Genomic DNA, 17,527 nt, shown 5'->3' on the forward strand with positions numbered 1-17,527 from the left:
GAGGACCCACAGCCTCCACAGGTTAAAGAGGACAGGAGGAACTCTGTACCAGTCAGGAGGGAGCAGCTTGTAGTGAAGCAGGAGACTGACACCTTTATGTTGACTCCTACTTATGAGGAAAGTGACCACAGTGAAGCAGAACTGAAAAGTGACCACCAGTCCTCTCTCACAACTGTCATGTAGCTGAGAGCCAAGATCAGAAAGGAGGCAAGTATGAAGACTCAGGATCAACTAGAGATGCAGAGCCAAAACTAAAGAATCAAGATCACAACAGCAGAAGCCCCAGAAACAATGTACACAAGTCTACCATGTCAGAGGTTCACCATAATCCTCACACAGGTAAAAGTCTTTCACATGTGACACATGTGGAAAAGGTTTTCAGTACAAGTCAGATTTTCAGACACACCTGAGAATTCACACAGGCGAAAAGCCGTATTCTTGCAAAACATGTGGGAAATCTTTTAGCCGGAGGAGTCACTTGAATGTACACATGAGAACCCACACAGGTGAGAAGCCGTATTCCTGCAAAACATGTGGGAAATCTTTTAGTGAGAGGGGTCACTTAAAACTCCACATGAGAACCCACACAGGTGAGAGACCGTACCTTTGCAAGACCTGTGGTAAAATATTCCGTGACCCTTCAACATTGAAAAACCATCTGAGAACCCACACAGGTGAGAAGCCGTATTCTTGCAAAACATGTGGGAATTCTTTTAGCCGGAATTGTTACTTGAAACTTCACATGAGAACCCACACAGGTGAGAAGCCATATTCTTGCAAAACATGTGGGAAATCTTTTAGCCGGAGGAGTCACTTGAATGTCCACATAAGAACCCACAAGGTGAGAAGCCGTATTCTTGCAAAACATGCGGGAAATCTTTTAGCCGGAGGAGTCACTTGAATGTCCACATGAAAACCCACACAGTTGAAAAGCTGTATTCTTGTGAAACATGTGGAAAAGATTTCAGAGTTGGTGGTCAATTGAAAATCCACATAAGAAGAAAACATGGTAGCACTTTACAATAACTACACACTATAAAGCATTAGTTAAGTATTAGTAAATACAGAATTCATCATTTATAAAGCATTGTTCATATCTTAATAAACATTAGTAAGTCATTCATAAACACAGTTATAAATGTTTTATTCTTTATTATCTACACCAGTGGTCGGCAATTAGCGGCCCGTGGGCCAGAACTGTCCTATCCAGATTGCTTTGATAGCAGAAAAATAAAAAAATAAAAAAATTGATGACTAATACTGAAATAGATCTCAGTCATGACAGCTACAGTTACTCACATAATCACTTATAATCATTTAATCATTTAAGAGGACTTAAATGATTGTGCCTCCCAAAAAAAGTGCAAGAACGTTTTCTTTTACACCAGTGCTTCATGTTGAGTTTATTGAGAGCTTTTACTTTGAAATGTTCTGAAGGACATCCGAAAGAGTCTCTGGCTTACTTGACACAGCTCTGCAAAAGCCATCACTAAATGTGTGATTGAATTCCCCTGAATTGAATGAAAATTAGTGTCCATAGGTTTGTAAATGCAGATCAAACGCCGGGACGCACATACACTGCAGCACATGCTTTATTGTGAAAAGTGTCCTTATAGGCTAATCAATTTGTTTGACAAGGGGGAAAAAAAGTCAGCCAGATTTTGGAATTGAACTTAAAACTCCTCCAACGGGAGTCCCGCACTTTATCAACTGAGCTAAACATGCTCATGAATATCTAAGGTTTTGAAATAATTTGACTGAAATAATGTTATGGCCCGCCATGTAACAGCTGGAAAAAAATTTGGCCCGATGTCAGACTTATTTGCTGACCCCTGATTTACACACTATGAAGCAGTTGTTAAGTATTAGTACATTTTTAATTAATGATTTATAAACCATTGTTCTTATGTTAATACACATTAGTAAGTCATTTATAACCATAGTTATACAAATTGTATTCCTTCTTAATAAGCTCATCGATAATGTGCTTAATAATTGTATTTTCATACTTTATACATGATCGGTTCACTATTTATAAATAAAGTATTATTTTAATGACAAACCATTTATATGAGTTCTTAATGGTTCATAAGATCATTTGGAAAGTTTAAAAAAAATTATTACATAACTGCCTCTTTTTTTTTTATATACTTTCCTGAGAAAGAATATAAACAATCTCAGCATGACTCGTAAATCTACTAGTGGCAAAGCCCAAAGGACTACCCGAAGATGCCCCAGCTAAAGTTGCTGGTGGCGTGAAAAAGCCTCGTTGTTACAGGCCCGGTACTGAATTCCTGAGACAGATCATCTGTAACTAAGAGCTCATCAATGATGTGCCTAATGATTGTTTTAGATAAAAAGTATTATTCCAGTTAGAGATCCCCAATGCTCAGATTATAACTTGAACCCTGCGTGTGTTCCATGATTAGACCTATGTTGCAAAAATACTGTATGGGTCTGTGTACCATACCAGTACAACTGTAGTATGGAGATGACATTAAAATATGAAATGTATAAAGTCATCTCAGTGGTAAACATAGACTCCTTCCATTTTGTTTTGCACATTTTGAGTCTATTTCTGAAGCTTGTCTGCACAGACAGCTGTTTAAGTCACACAAGTATCCCGCTGTATTTTATTTGACCAGAACAACATATTACTTATTCATCAAACGGGCAAAAACTTCTTCGCAGACCCTATTATGCGGAAGAAAGTCACATAAGGACTGTTCTTTCCAGGATTCAAACCCAGACCTCTTGAATGTGGGGCGGCCACACTGGCGCTGTTCTACCGTATGGTTGTGTGCAATGGAAAGTAATTACCTATTACTTAACGTCTCTTGTTGTCGACTTCCGTTGTGGTTCTCTTCCATTGCGGCTTTTTGTGTTGTGGCTTTTGTATTTGTGTTGTGGCTTTTTGTATTCGTGTTGTGGCTTTTTTTATTTGTGTTGTGGCTTTTTGTGTTTCCGTTGTGGCTTTTGTATTTGACCTCTGGGCCACCGTAGTTAACACCCCCTTAGTGTTGTTTTTAGAGAGAATGTTGCAGCTGCAGCCTGCAAACAAACATGATGGAAGTTGACCTTCCATATATGGTTTGTCCCAGAAGCCACCGCGTACAAAACGTATAGCTGTTAAATAAACAGTGTCTATTGTGTTGCTGTGCAGCCTCCGGTAACGTTACTGAGACCCGTCGGCACTTGCGGAGCTTCTCATCTCCGAACACTTTTTCGAGTTCTGTTGTTGGCCTCTAAAGAATGAAACGGTTTGCATTTGCAGCTATACTGTACGTCAGCCGAGATTAACGTCACCACGTTTTGCGTGGTGTTTTCTGGGACAAACCATATTCAGAAGGTCAACTTCCGTCAGGTCTGCGGGCTGCAGCTGGACCTGCGCTGTGTTCGTAAAGTCTTTTTTGCTTAGGAAGGTTCCTAACTGAGTGAAGTGAACCGGAAGTATTTCAGTGGCAGCCATGATAAGAGCTGTTCGAATTCTCTAAAAGCTGGGGAAAGGTGCCTCAATGCTTCCTTTCATATCTCCTTTAGCCTAGGGTACACCTGACCATGCTTTATGAAAGGAAAGAGAGAATGCCGGCCCACATTTCCTTGCGGCAGCAACATTTAAAGCGACGCGTGTTCTCAATCTCAAATGATGAAATCCATTGACCATATTTAGCAAGATCCTTGCAATACAGACGCACATTATGATACTTTAATAAGAATCACAATTACCTTCTTTCTTTTGGCTTATTTGTAATCTAACAGCCTACTGTTTCAACTCCATTTTCTAGAAAGTGTTTTCTACAATAAAAAAAATAAATCACCAACCATGACATGATGACATGATAAAGGATGTTGATCACCATGGAAGTTACCTGTGGCTATTAAGCCTTTTTTCTCTTATGCCATAACTCTAATATGCATACTTAAACTGTCAACAGTAGGCCTGAGACCCATGTGAGCTCTTCTAACGTTATAAAAGTGAGTATAATGTTGCAGCGTGTAACCTCTCGTTATGTACTGCAGCCATCAGCAATATCATTAATTAATTTTACTTCAGTCACAGATGCTGACACCCTCGCCTTACTAAAGGCAAAGATCAAGCTGGATGACCTCTACAGTAGGCGTTTCCCACACACTGATTTATTTGTTACTTTCGATTGATTTTGTTACTATTTAAAATGGGTAAAATCGTATTTGATAAGAGCGCCTCACAGCGCATATATTCTCTCAGCATCTCCTCTCGCCCTGTCACTCCCTCTCTCGCTCTCTCTCTCTCTCTCTCTCTCTCTCTCTCTCTCTCTCGGCACAGTTACGCTATCATTCTGTGGGAAACACTGTATTTACATACAATTGGGATTCATGTTGATAAATACGCATATGGGTGGGCAGGAGGGTGAGTTTGAGCAAGCATTCTCAATGTGACAACCTTGTCCATTATTTAGTGACTGGTAGCCAGCACTTTCTGCCTTTTTGCTATCTTGGTTATGAAGTAATATTTTCTACCGTGTTGTCCACCTTTAGATAGCCTGCATTACAACAACACGGGGCGCAGTGTCAAAGATGCGCTTTTTGTAGTCCATCTTCAGAACATTGTAGTTTCATCACGGCAGGTCACGTCAGTAAAATCCGCCGTCGCATAATTACGTCGCCTAGAAAAGAGCAGTCGGATTCCCTTAGACCCGTCGTCCTCTTTTCCTAAGTCCTTACGGATTCTCCTTCACATCTTTCCTTGACCTCATGACGTTTTCCATCGAGGTCAAGGAAAGGTGGTCAGGAAAGGAGATTTTTGTGACTTTTCAGATGCAGCCTATGTCTCCTCCTTACCATAGACTGTAGCCCACATAAAAAAATACAGGCCTTAAAGCAGCGCTATTTTGACCCTCGGCGCATCCACTAATCTCTCTACAGTGTGCGCTCACTTTAGCGCCAGACCACATCGAGGAAGAACAGAGAGAAGCGGGCTAAGACGCAGTTGGAAAAACGAGATCACACAGGCCCAGAAGGGGGAGTCCTATGTATAAAAACAACATCACTCAGGATTTTTGAATGCCGCCATTTGCCAAAGGAGTTTTTTCCCCCTGGAAACTCCGGTGAGTAACGTTAGTAACCTTTAGGAGAGAGTTAAAAGTGTAGCGTGATGCTATCTTAAATGGGTGGGATAAAACCATATACTGTAGATTAAAAGCAGTCGAGAATATTGCACGATGTCGTGAACAGTTTGACAGTATTTTGTTGTGTCGTGGTTTCAAACTAATCTCTGGAGGTACTTTTGGATGTGTAAGCACATGTAGTACCTTAAGAGGTATTTTTATTTACAGTATTTATGATAATACATGTTAAAGTTGTCTCCTTGCTTAAAATGTGTAAACTCTGTTCAGTGTTTTTTGGTTGTAATTTAATGTAATGTAATGCTGTGATATGAAGAAATTTAATCAATTCATAGTAGTGATGTCTTGCTTAAATGCTACCTGGTAAAGTCTTTGGTATAACAATGTAAAACTTAAGAAGAGTCCCTAGACAACAGGGTGATGATATTGAGTTTTGACAAAAGGGATGAGATGTTATTTGAAGAACATTGACTGTGATGATTTATCTGATTTATTCTGCACTATAACGTTATGTGCAGCCTGGATTATAGCTTAGTGGTGAACTCTTCACTGGATGCAGATGGTGAGCCAGTCCCAGCGATGATTCACCCTGTATGATGAGATCGGACCGCAGTGTGGCCAGCTGCTTCGGATCCCATTCAACAGGACTGACACATCAGATTACAGGACACTGGCAGATAAGAAAGATCTACCACAAATTCATTACCCTTCCTGGGCAGAGATACAAATAACTGAAAGACATTGGATACTTTTTAAAATTGTATTTTTTATGAAAGAGCTCTTCTTATTCTGGGGATTGTTTCAAACATGGTTGGTGCACTACCTGCCTACTGTTCTTTAATCACACAGTCTATTTCTTACCCCTACACTACTCCTCAGAACCTAGGTTGGTAAGTTAGCAGAAGTGCTACACTAGTGTTAAATATTCTACACCTGTCTTTAGTATTCAAAAACTATGCTACAGGGCTTTCTCCAGTACGTTGAAGTATGACGCTAAGTGGCTCCCAAATGTGTTATAAAGTGACATCAAGGGGTCTTGACCATTAGTCCATATGTGACGAAATGGGAGTGAGAACGGGTTGGATTTGTAAATGGTTAATTTATTATCAACAATTGTACAGTTTATGCAGCAATGGTTTATGAAAGAAGGGCTGAAAGACAATTTGTAATAAATAATAAGTTCTGTATCCCATTGTGTTGTCAGTTTCCTTTTTCTGTTCAGAAGACAACTGATTGTTACAATATCATTTGTAAATGCTTTGAAAGGCATAGATAGTACTCTCTTTAGATGAGCTCACTCAAAAACTAGAAATTGCTTTGTTACTACCTGAATTAATCATGAAATACTTTAACAAATGTTTAGAGAATATCTATTGCCTTTAAATTTCATTTGTAAATGCTTAAGGACATATAGACAGGCCTCAGTTTAGATGAGCTCACGCAAAATACTTTACTAACCATTACTAACAACCAGAATTAATCATGAATTGCAGTATTATTAAGTGTCATAAAACATCTATGAAGACGCATAATTAGACCATTTCTAAATAATTACATGTCATGTCATGTCAAGTTAGCGGTTCCTCAAAGCACTAGGGGAGTGGGGATGGGGGGGAGTAAGATTGGTGTCCTTCAACAGACCATCCAAGCAACCCTTTGCTGGTCCCATCACATCAGATTTCTGGAAGGCCAGGTCTTGGGAGTTTTGTTGAGGAGTTCAGAGAAACGGTACCAGGCCTGTAATGGTGAGGCTTTTACCCAGTAAAGTTAGCTGGGGCATCTTTCGGGTAGCCTTAGTAGCATCCTTTGGGCTTGGCACTAGTAGATTTACGAGTTATACTGAGATTGTTTATATTCTTTCTTGGGAAAGTATCAAAAAAAGGGCAGTTATGTAATAATTTTTAAAAACATTACAAATAAATTTATGAACCATTAAGAAATATAAAAATGGTGTCATTAATGTCATTAAAATAATACTTAATTTTTAAATAGTGAACCGATCATGTATAAAGTGTGAATATACAATTATTAAGCACATTATAGATGAGCTTATTAAGAAAGAATACATGTATAACTATGTTTATAAATGACTTACTAATGTGTATTAACATAAGAACAATGGTTTATAAATGATGAATTAAAAATGTACTAATACTTAACAACTGCTTGATAGTATGTAGATAATAAAGAATGACTTACTAATGTGTATTAATATATGAACAATGCTTTAGAAATGATTAAATCAGTATTTACTAATACTTAACTAATGCTTTATAGTGTGTAGTTATTATAAAGTGCTACCGAGAACACACAGGTGAGAAGCTGTAGCTTTGCACAAAAAGATGTGTTGATGTGTCTGAATTGACACGACACAGAAGGCAGCATACAGACAAGTAATAATGTGGGAGATTATTCAGTTCTAGAGGTTTGTGGTCAAAACAAAAAGAACATCAAAAAAGCCCAGCAGAGGATGTACTTCCTACAGCAGTTCAGCCTGCCAAAGTCAGTAATGCAGTTCTAGTAGTGCACTTCTACACCGCCATCATTGAGTCCATCCTCACCTCCTCCATCACCATCTGGTACGCTGCTGCCACTGCCAGGGACAAGGGCAGGCTGCAGCGTATCATTTGCTCTGCTGAGAAGGTCATCAGCTGCAATCTTCCATCACTTCAGGACCTGTACTCCTCCAGGAATCTGAGGCCAGCAGGAAAGATTCCGGCCAACCCCTCCCTCCCGGACACAGACTGTTTCAAACACTCCACTCTGACAGAGGGCTGCGGTCCATCAGGACCAAAACTTCACGCCACATGAACAGTTTCTTCCTATCTGCAGCTGGTCTCATCAACAAGGCCTGGGTCAGTTCAGTTTAAAAGATGTATAACCTCACAGTTCTGCAGCAGGTGCGTCTTTGTATTTATATACACTAGCGTTCAAAAGTTTGGGGTCTCAGAAACTTCCTTGTTTTCAAAAGAAAAACACAGTTTCTGTCCATTACAAATACATCAAGTTGATCAGAAACACAGTGTAGACATTGTTAATGTTGTAAATCACTATTGTAGCTGTAAATGGCTGATTCGTAATAGAATATTTACAGAGGTGTAAAGTGGCTCATTATCAGCAATGGCACGTTGTGTTTAGGAGCATTAAACACTTTATTTCATGCGTTCTGGAGACATTTTCTGCTCCAATTTATGGTGGAAATGACTTTTTTTAAATAAAGAGAAACAAAAAAGTCAGCTGTCAGAAACAGAATATAATGTTGTAATCAGCAGCACCTGGGTTTTTTAGTAACTTTTTTTGGACGGTGCATTTTTTTATTGTGCAAATAAACCTTTCTCAAAGCATTTTCATTTGTTAACATTTTTTTGTGCAAGAATTTTTTAGGACATTTTTAACAATTGCCTTTAAAAAGTGGTGGGGACAAAATCAGCCATTTCAAGAATTGGTGTGGACATGTCCCCAGCGTCCCCACTGTAAATGATACCTATGGCTTTTGTACCTTACTTTAGTATTTTCTTCTATGCCACTTTCTACTTCTACTCTACCACATCTCAGAGAGAAAGATTGTAGATTTTACTTCACTACATTTATCTGACAACTTCAGTTACTAGTTACTTTACAAATTAAAGCTTTTACACACAAACAAACAAATATGAAGTTTTGTTATAAATTAAACTGCTAAAAAAACTTTTACAAGTATTAATAATTAGGTAATTAACAGAACTTTAATTGACTATTTTGATGATCGCTTTTAAATTTTGTCATGTCAGCAACCACTGAAAAGAACGTCTCGTATGTAAACCTTGTTCCCCGAGAAGGGGAACGAGACACTGCGTCGGTGACGACACTATGGGAACGCCTCTGGGCGTGGCAGGGCTGAACTATGAATGAAACTACTCCAATCCTATTGGTGTTACTAGAACGGTAGTGTGTGATGGCGTAACCGGAGGGGGTGATGGCGCGGCCTAACTGCACTCTGGTCACTGAGGATAAAATGGACTCGATGCATGCGGGAGACAGGTGGGCCCACATCATCGTTGAGTCCCACACCACCCCTAGGAACGCAGTCCATTGGGCGGGTGTCAGCACGCTCTTCTTCGCGTTGAGCCGCAGCCCCAAACGCTGACATCACAGTCCCGAAGGAGATCGGCCTGGTATGCCTGCAAGACAGCCATCGTGTGCAGGCTGGCACCATTCATCATTCATAGTTCAGCCCTGCCATGCCTAGAGGCTTTCCCATACTGTCATCACCGACGCAGTTCGAGTTCCCTCGAAGGGGAACCATAATTCTTTTAACTTTTAATACTTACATAGCCTATTTTTAAAAGTAGGTACTTTTTGAACTTCGACTCAAGTAGAAATTTAAATTGAAGTTAAAAGAAGCTTCTATTAATATTTAGCAAGGGTATCTGTACTCAAGTATGGGATTTGTGTACTTCGTCCGCCACTGCTGATCATAAAGAAGTTTTTAATAAAAAGTCATCAGTTGAAAGCAGAAAGAAAAGCTCCCGCACTTCTGCTGTCAGAACTTAATAATGTGACATCCGGCGGATGTAAACAAATAGGTTAGGATAGGTGAGTAAAGATTCATTATAAAAGGTACACGAAACAGAGATCGATCGATTTGCGTTTAAATATATTTTGGTACTCATTTCCTCACGTGTCTGCATTTCTTTCTTTCCCATCACATTAGTAAGGTTAGCCTGTTCCTTTTGTTCTATGTCCCTCCAGAGCTCCCACAGCAACATGTCTGTAAGGAGGAGGAGGTTCTGGCTGACCAGCAGCTCTGTATTCAGGAGAGGATCCCCGGTCTGGACCAGGAGGACCCACAGCCTCCACAGGTTAAAGAGGAACAGGAGGAACTCTGTACCAGTCAGGAGGGAGAGCAGCTTGTAGTGAAGCAGGAGACTGACACCTTTATGTTGACTCCTACTTATGAGGAAAGTGACCACAGTGAAGCAGAACTGAAAAGTGACCACCAGCTCCTCTCTCACAACTGTCATGTAGCTGAGAGCCAAGATCAGAAAGGAGGCGAGCATGAAGACTCAACTAGAGATGCAGAGCCAAAACAAAAGAATCAAGATCACAACAGCAGAAGCCCCAGAAACAATGTACACAAGTCTACCATGTCAGAGGTTCACCATGATCCTCACACAGGTATAAACTCTTTCACATGTGACACACGTGGAAAAGGTTTTCAGTACAAGTCAGATTTTCAGACATACCTGAGAATTCACACAGGTGAGAAGCCGTATTCTTGCAAAACATGTGGGAAATCTTTCAGTGAGAGGGGTGTCTTAAAAAGACATAAGAGCGTCCACACAGGTGAGAAGCTGTATTCATGTGAAATATGTGGAAATTTTTTTAGCCAGAGGGGTCACTTGAAACTACACATGAGAACCCACACAGGTGAGAAGCCGTACATTTGCAATACCTGTGGTAAAAGATTCCGTGTCACTTCAACATTTAAATACCATAGGAGAACCCATACGGGTGAGAAGCCATATTCTTGCAAAACATGTGGGAAATCTTTTAGCTGGAGGAAAGTCTTGAAAGTCCACATGAGAACCGACACTGGTGAGAAGCTGTAGCTTTGTGAGTCCTGCAAGACAAGATTCAGTGACACTTGCATTTAAAAAACATGAGATCCCACACAGGTGAGATGCCATATTCTTGTGGCACATGTGGGAAATCGGAGTCAGAGTAAGTGGTCAATTGAAAATCCACATTCCATCCATCACTTAGGGGTGTACTCACTTTTTTTCCAGCAGTTTAGACATTAATGGCTGTGTGATGTGTTATTTTGAGGGGACAGCAAATTTATACTGTTAGACTAGCTGTACACTCACTACTTTACACTGTAGCAAAGTGTCATTTCTTCAGTTTTGTCACATGAAATATAATAAAATATTTACAAAAATGTGAGCGATTGACTTTAGTGAAATACTGTATACACTACTGTTTAAAGGTTTGGGGTCTCAGAAACTTCCTTGTTTTCACAGTTTTTGTCAATTACAAATACATCAAATTGATCAGAAATGCAGTGTAGACATTGTTTATGTAAATGACTATTGTAGCTGTAAACACCTGTTTTGTAATGGCAGAGGCGTACAGAGGCTCATTACCAGCAACCAGCCCTGAGCTCACAATTTTCAACACAAAGTGACAGCCTTGCTGCTGTCAGTCATTTAAACGTTTCCAGGCACGCATTAATGTCACAGTTAATATCATGGGACATTTATGCTGCAAAACAAAACAAAATGAGTTAAAAAGTTGACAGGTCAGACAGGAAACTCTGCAGTGGTATCACAATTCAACTTTTAGCGTCTGAAAGGTTTAGATGCTCTGATGGAGCTCCGAATTGATCAGGAGGACGACGGCTTTACTCCAGACAGTGCGTCTGTATGACCTTAGACTGTGTGTGTGAGACTGTTTGGATGTGTAGAAGAACACATCATATTACTTAACATTAGATCCTGGGGATCTAATATCTCGTGTAACCTGCATAATCTCTGTTACCCTGTTCTTGGTTTTCCCTGAGTGACTAACCCTGTTTGTCTGTCTGTCTCTGCCCAGGTTCACTCACCCTTGTCCTCTGTCAAGTCAGCTGGGCTCGCTCACCTGCCCTCTCCCCTCGGACTTCTTCCAGGCCGTCCTCCCGGCTCTCCCTCGTGCCTCCCCAGTCAGCCTGCCACCACACTCCTCCACCAACCCCCTGATCAGTTCTCCAGTGCCTCCTCTCTTCCTCGGCCCACAGTGGCTCTCTGGTCTCAGTCTCCTTGGTTCCCCGTGCCTGCGTTTCCCCGGCATCCACCTCTCCCTCAACTCCAGTGCCTCAACCCCTTCTTTCCCCTAATAAAACCTATTAATCTTGAGCGTTGCATTTTGGTCCACTCTGTCCACACGACAACAGTTTTCTATGCTACTAGTTTCAAGTATATATTTATGACATAGATTCATTAATAACTTGTTTATTTTTCACAAGGCAAATCTTTTCAATTCTTTTGGTGTTATTTGAATAACACTTCACAAATCTTCACACTAAACTGTGGCATTGGGCTGCAGGCATAATTCAAAGAAATGTTATTTAAATACTTCATTATTGTTGCTATTATATTACATTTACCATACACACAAACTTAGTTTCACATTTGAGGGAGGGCTGTCTATATTATATAAGGATCAATCAACAAACTAATAGAATGGAGAGTTATTAGATGAGGAGCCATACCATACGCCTACTCTTCAAGGCGCTTTTTCATGGAGTGGTCAATTTTGAGACTTTGGTCTATTTTTTCTTCTTTTACTCTAATGGAAATAAAACTTCAAGAATACTCCTTTAGATGGTGTTGGTTTTAAGCCTAATAACCTCGGTCTATTTTCATCTGTAGATTTATTCTACATTACCAAAAACAAGCTTATCTGCATATTTACAAAGCACATTTCAGAGGAAATACTCTTGATGTAAGTCATTAACTGGGGAAGTTCTGTGGTGATATGCTTTAGTTATTTTGTTTACCCCATTCACCTGCAGTGACTTGTCAAATGTGTGCAAATTGGCGCATTTTAATTAGTTAACGCCTTATTTGCATATCAAGGTGGCGATTGTGATGACGTTATTAGACACAAATGTTACTGTGTTCACCTGTAGTGTCTCCATCAGTACAGTAGGTTGTATGGCCATGAGATATTGCCTTAGCTAAACTTCAGCTAACTTATTACACTAGCTCAGCTCATGAGTCATGCATTAGCAAGACATGGGCCTATATTGTCTTCTGTTTAATTAGCGGTAAACTGGAGGCACTGGTAGTTTAGTCTTTTGTCACCACTCACCTCCACAAAAGCCAAGAAAAAACTGCTGGGACAAAAGCTGGAGGGGCTGCTGTCTGTCTGTGAGCTGCGCTCTAGTTGTGCAGTGAGATGCGGAGCAAGAGAGAGAGAGAGAGAGAGAGAGAGAGAGAGAGAGAGAGAGTGCATCGGAACTCCAAAGTCTCATCTTCCGACGTGATAGCCTATTTAGATTTTTTCCCCCCAGTAAATATATTTGTTTCACAGGGAATCTGTTGCAAACAGGAATAAATATACTGTATAGGCCTATTCATTTATTTTTTTTAAAAAGCATCCCAGAAAAAAGGGCACTTTCTCTTGAAGAAAAAGGGCAGGTGCTGAAGCCCCTTTGTGTGCACGTGCCATCTATTAGATCATGTGCTGGGCCACATGGAGGTTGCTTCGGGGGGATGTGGTCTGGTGCTGCTGTAGACTTTTCGTTCTGCAGGGGAGGGGGCATAGGGGGGTCCAGGGCCCCTATTGCCCCCCCCACCGCCACAGGACCTACCGATTCTAATTTTGGCTGATTCTGATTTTATTTATTTCTAAGAACTATAACTGACAGCATACACAACATTTATTGGAAAAATCTATTTTTATTAGGATCCCCATCAGCACCAGTATAAATGTTAGTTATTCTCACTGGTCTCAAGAGAATGGTCATAATGAAACACTGATTATAAAATAACATTTTCACTGGTAGGAGCTGAAAATAAATTGCACACCATTTTAATTCTACTTAATTCTGCAATTTATTTGTGTTTAATCACAAAATAATCTGCTCACCTTTCTTTTCCCATGAAACACACAAGCACAGACCTAGACCTGTTTGTCTCTCTCTTTCTGCTCTGACTTTATTTGTCAGAAGTTTTATTTAAAAGAACTCGCGTTTTGTATCTTTTCACCCGCGATTCCGTTTTCACAGTGGCATGAGCTGCGTGTGGAGGAGGCTTGTTGTTAATTACCGATAGAGACCACACCCAGCAAGCAATTTCACGGTTAAAAGATGTCTAACCATAGCCCAAGAATAGACCAAATACACAGGTTTTGAATGACTACATATCTACCTCAAATAGACTACAGAATAGTGGCTAAAGGAGTTTTTTTACTCAAACATAACAGGTTCTCATAAATGGCAATCCGTCCAAACAAATTAAATATGACATTATATGTAAGAATATGAATATAAGTAAACATTATAAGTGACCATGTTCACCGGTTTGTTAAGACATGACTACTATCAACAAACATACTATCTATATCTTTTAATTATCATTCTAATGATGAAGGTAACCCCACCTATAAGTTTTTTTTCTTTTTAATTTAAAAGCTCTTATTTATTACTGATTCATTTATCTCTATGGAACAGGTCACATGCTTTAGCCATCATGTTGCATTAGAACAACCAAATAGAAAATTGGAAAAACTGCTTTTATTCTTTTGAGAGAGCTATGTGCTGTGAATGTAAGGTTCTGTTCTGAATATTTATTGTTGTCTTTGCTGACTGTATGCTGGATAATTTGCAATAAATATTTAGTGTCATAAGTCAATAAGTCATATTTCATATCATAATGATCTAGTGAGTAAAATATATGTGTGGCTTTCATAAGAAATTATAATAGTTAAGGTTGTACATGTTTGATGTTCACCCCCTCTGAATTCAGATAATATAATGTAAGAGTTTTTAAGGGCATGAGGAAACCCGTGGGTATCATGGAGCAACGTTAACTTACACTTGCATGCAGCATGTTAAGCTAACCACGTGCCTTAATCTACACTGTTACTCGCTGAAATGTCCCGGTTCCTACACGTTAACAAATAATTTAGATAAATAATGAAGACATGTCAAACAAAGACACAGATACTTACAAGACCAGTAAATGTCTTTTCGCTTCCAGTGTTCTTAAAACTCTCGCCCGTTGCTCGCTGAAGGCCGAAATCGTAACGTATCCCTCGTTTAAAATTGGTGGATATATTTAACTGATGTATACTAAATTTCAATTCTGGCGTTGCCAGTAAGTTAGTCATGCCTCAGTAGGGCTACAGCTGCCATCTAGCGGTTGAAAATAGTAATTGCATTTTGCGTTTTAAATTAAAATGAAAGTTAATGCAGTGAACGTTACAGCAAAATAAGACAGTTTAAATGTTTCAAACGTTTACTTCCATTTGATACGATATCACGCACCTCAACAGCTGCATGGGTGAAAACTAACTTTCATGTAACCAATTTGGTCTGAAACAGGGCTACAGCCAAACCGTTGATATTAGACCACTAATTGCCTCTATTTCGCTGGGTGGGCTAAAAGCAGACTACACGTAGCCTGTCCAAATCAGAGCTAAATCGTGGCTACAGATAGACCATGTCAATTTAATGACACTTAATATCTTGTAGATATTACTGACATTGCAAAAATAATGGGATATCAACCATCTCACGTGCTGCCAGGGCAGAAATCACTATTAATCATTTTTGACCATTTTGACTAAAAGTGGGCAACAAATAGCCGGTCTGTCTACGAGCTAAATCGTGTCTAGGCACACGGCTGTAAATCATGCGTAAGAAATGAAACTAAAAAACTTAAAGACCTTGCTTACATGATGGAATATCATACTTACTACTTATACTGTTATTTTGGCAAAAACGCCACACATGTAAAGTTATTGTGGCTAGAAGTGGGTTACTCATAGCTGGACTAAATCAGGTCTATAGTAATAGACGGTGAAATGACGGCTATTGCTTGCTGGGCCGTGATATAATGTTGATTTACCTGGTCCCTGCTTATAAACACAAGAAAAAGCGGAACGAAAGCACCAGCACTTCCGCTGTCGGAACTTAATCAGCGTGACATCTGGCGGAAGTAAACCAGTTCCAGCCACATATTTTGAAATCACTGGAAGGACTTATTGTAGCCGTAGCGCCGCTAATTATTAATTTGTAATTCGTAATTCAGCAACAATGTCTTCAGTTGAGAGTTTGAGAGAGTTTGTCAACGAGCGACTAACTGCTGCTGCTGAAGAAATATTCAGAGTTTTTAAAAACTATCGTCGAGTACGAGGAAGAGATCGATCGTCAGCGCAGACTGCTGGATATCGTTTGGAAACCCGAAATAAAGTTACACAGGATAGGTGAGGAAAGTTTCATTATAATTTACACAAAAGAGAGGAGATCGATTTGCGTTTAAATATACTTTGGTACTCATTCCTCACGTGTCTGCATTTTCTTTCTTTGCCATCACATTAGTAAGGTTAGCCTGTTCCTTTTGTTCTCTGTCCCTCCAGAGTTCCCACAGCAACATGTCTGTAAGGAGGAGGAGGTTCTGGCTGACCAGCAGCTCTGGATTCAGGAGAGGATCCCCGGTCTGGACCAGGAGGACCCACAGCCTCCACAGGTTAAGAGGAACAGGAGGAACTCTGTACCAGTCAGGAGGAGAGCAGCTTGTAGTGAAGCAGGAGACTGACACCTTTATGTTGACTCCTACTTGAGGAAAGTGACCACAGCGAAGCAGAACTGAAAAGTGACCACCAGCTCCTCTCACAACTGTCATGTAGCTGAGAGCCAAGATCAGAAAGGAGGCGAGCGTGAAGACTCAGGATCAACTAGAGATGCAGAGTCAAAACAAAAGAATCAAGATCACAACAGCAGAAGCCCCAGAATCAATGTACACAAGTCTACCATGTCAGAGGTTCACCATGATCCTCACACAGGTAAAAACTCTTTCACATGTGACACATGTGGAAAAGGTTTTCAGCACAAGTCAAAATTTCAGAGACACCTGAGAATTCACACAGGCGAGAAGCCGTATTCTTGTGAAACATGTGGGAAATACTTCAGAACTAGCAGTTTATTGATACGCCATACAAGAACCCCACAGGTGAGAAGCTGTACTCTTGCAAAACGTGGGAAATCTTTTAGCCAGAGGGGTAACTTGAATGTCCACATGAGAACCCACACAGGTGAGAAGCCGTACCTTTGCAAGACCTGTGGGAAAAGATTCGGTGACCCTTCGGTATCAGAACGCATGCAACAGTCCACAGGTGAAAGCTGTATTCTTGTGAAACATGTGGTAATTGTTTCAGATGGAGAGCTGCACTGATAGTCCACATGAGAACCCACACAGGTGAGAAGCTGTATTCTTGCAAAATATGTGGGAAATCTTTTAGCCAGAGGGGTAGCTTGAATGTGCATATAAGAACCCACACAGGTGAGAAGCCGTACCTTTGCAAGACCTGCGGGAAAGGATTCCGTGACATTTCAGCATTAAATAAACATATGAGAACCCACACAGGTGAGCCGTATTCTTGCAAAACATGTCGGAAATCTTTTAGCCGAATGGGTCACTTGAAACTCCACATGAGAACCCACACAGGTGAGAAGCTGTAGCTTTGCACAACAAAAAGATGTGTTGACACATTTGATTCGACTCGGCACAGAAGGCATACAGACAAGTTATCTTGTGGGAGAGGATTCAGTTCTAGAGATTGTGGTCAAACACACAAGAACTCACAGAAGTGAAGGTAATTGCAGCACTTGTAGTAAAAGTTTTACTCAAATCAAATACCTGAACACACCTGAGGATCAATATACCTCTGTCGTG

General features: G+C 40.2%; 1 protein-coding gene across 2 annotated transcripts; it reads left to right on the top strand.

Moving 5' to 3' along the window:
• The first annotated feature begins 6 nt into the window (after nt 1-6).
• Nucleotides 7-16,416, top strand: LOC119919394. 2 transcript variants are annotated; one of them, XM_038739805.1, is made up of 3 exons: nt 7-339; nt 9,837-10,262; nt 16,212-16,416. In XM_038739805.1, exons 1-3 carry the CDS (start codon nt 309-311, stop codon nt 16,388-16,390), a joined length of 636 nt encoding a protein of 211 aa, XP_038595733.1. In that variant the 5' UTR covers nt 7-308; the 3' UTR covers nt 16,391-16,416. The 2 variants fall into 2 exon arrangements, with proteins under 2 accessions (XP_038595733.1, XP_038595734.1); XM_038739806.1 differs by lacking the exon at nt 16,212-16,416 and adding an exon at nt 11,682-11,980.
• The last annotated feature ends 1,111 nt before the right edge of the window (nt 16,417-17,527 follow it).

The sequence above is a fragment of the Micropterus salmoides genome, unplaced genomic scaffold, assembly GCF_014851395.1.
Source record: "Micropterus salmoides isolate LMB-PRFRI ecotype aquatic unplaced genomic scaffold, ASM1485139v1 Ms_hic_scaffold_2717, whole genome shotgun sequence".
Classification (NCBI taxonomy): domain Eukaryota; kingdom Metazoa; phylum Chordata; class Actinopteri; order Centrarchiformes; family Centrarchidae; genus Micropterus; species Micropterus salmoides.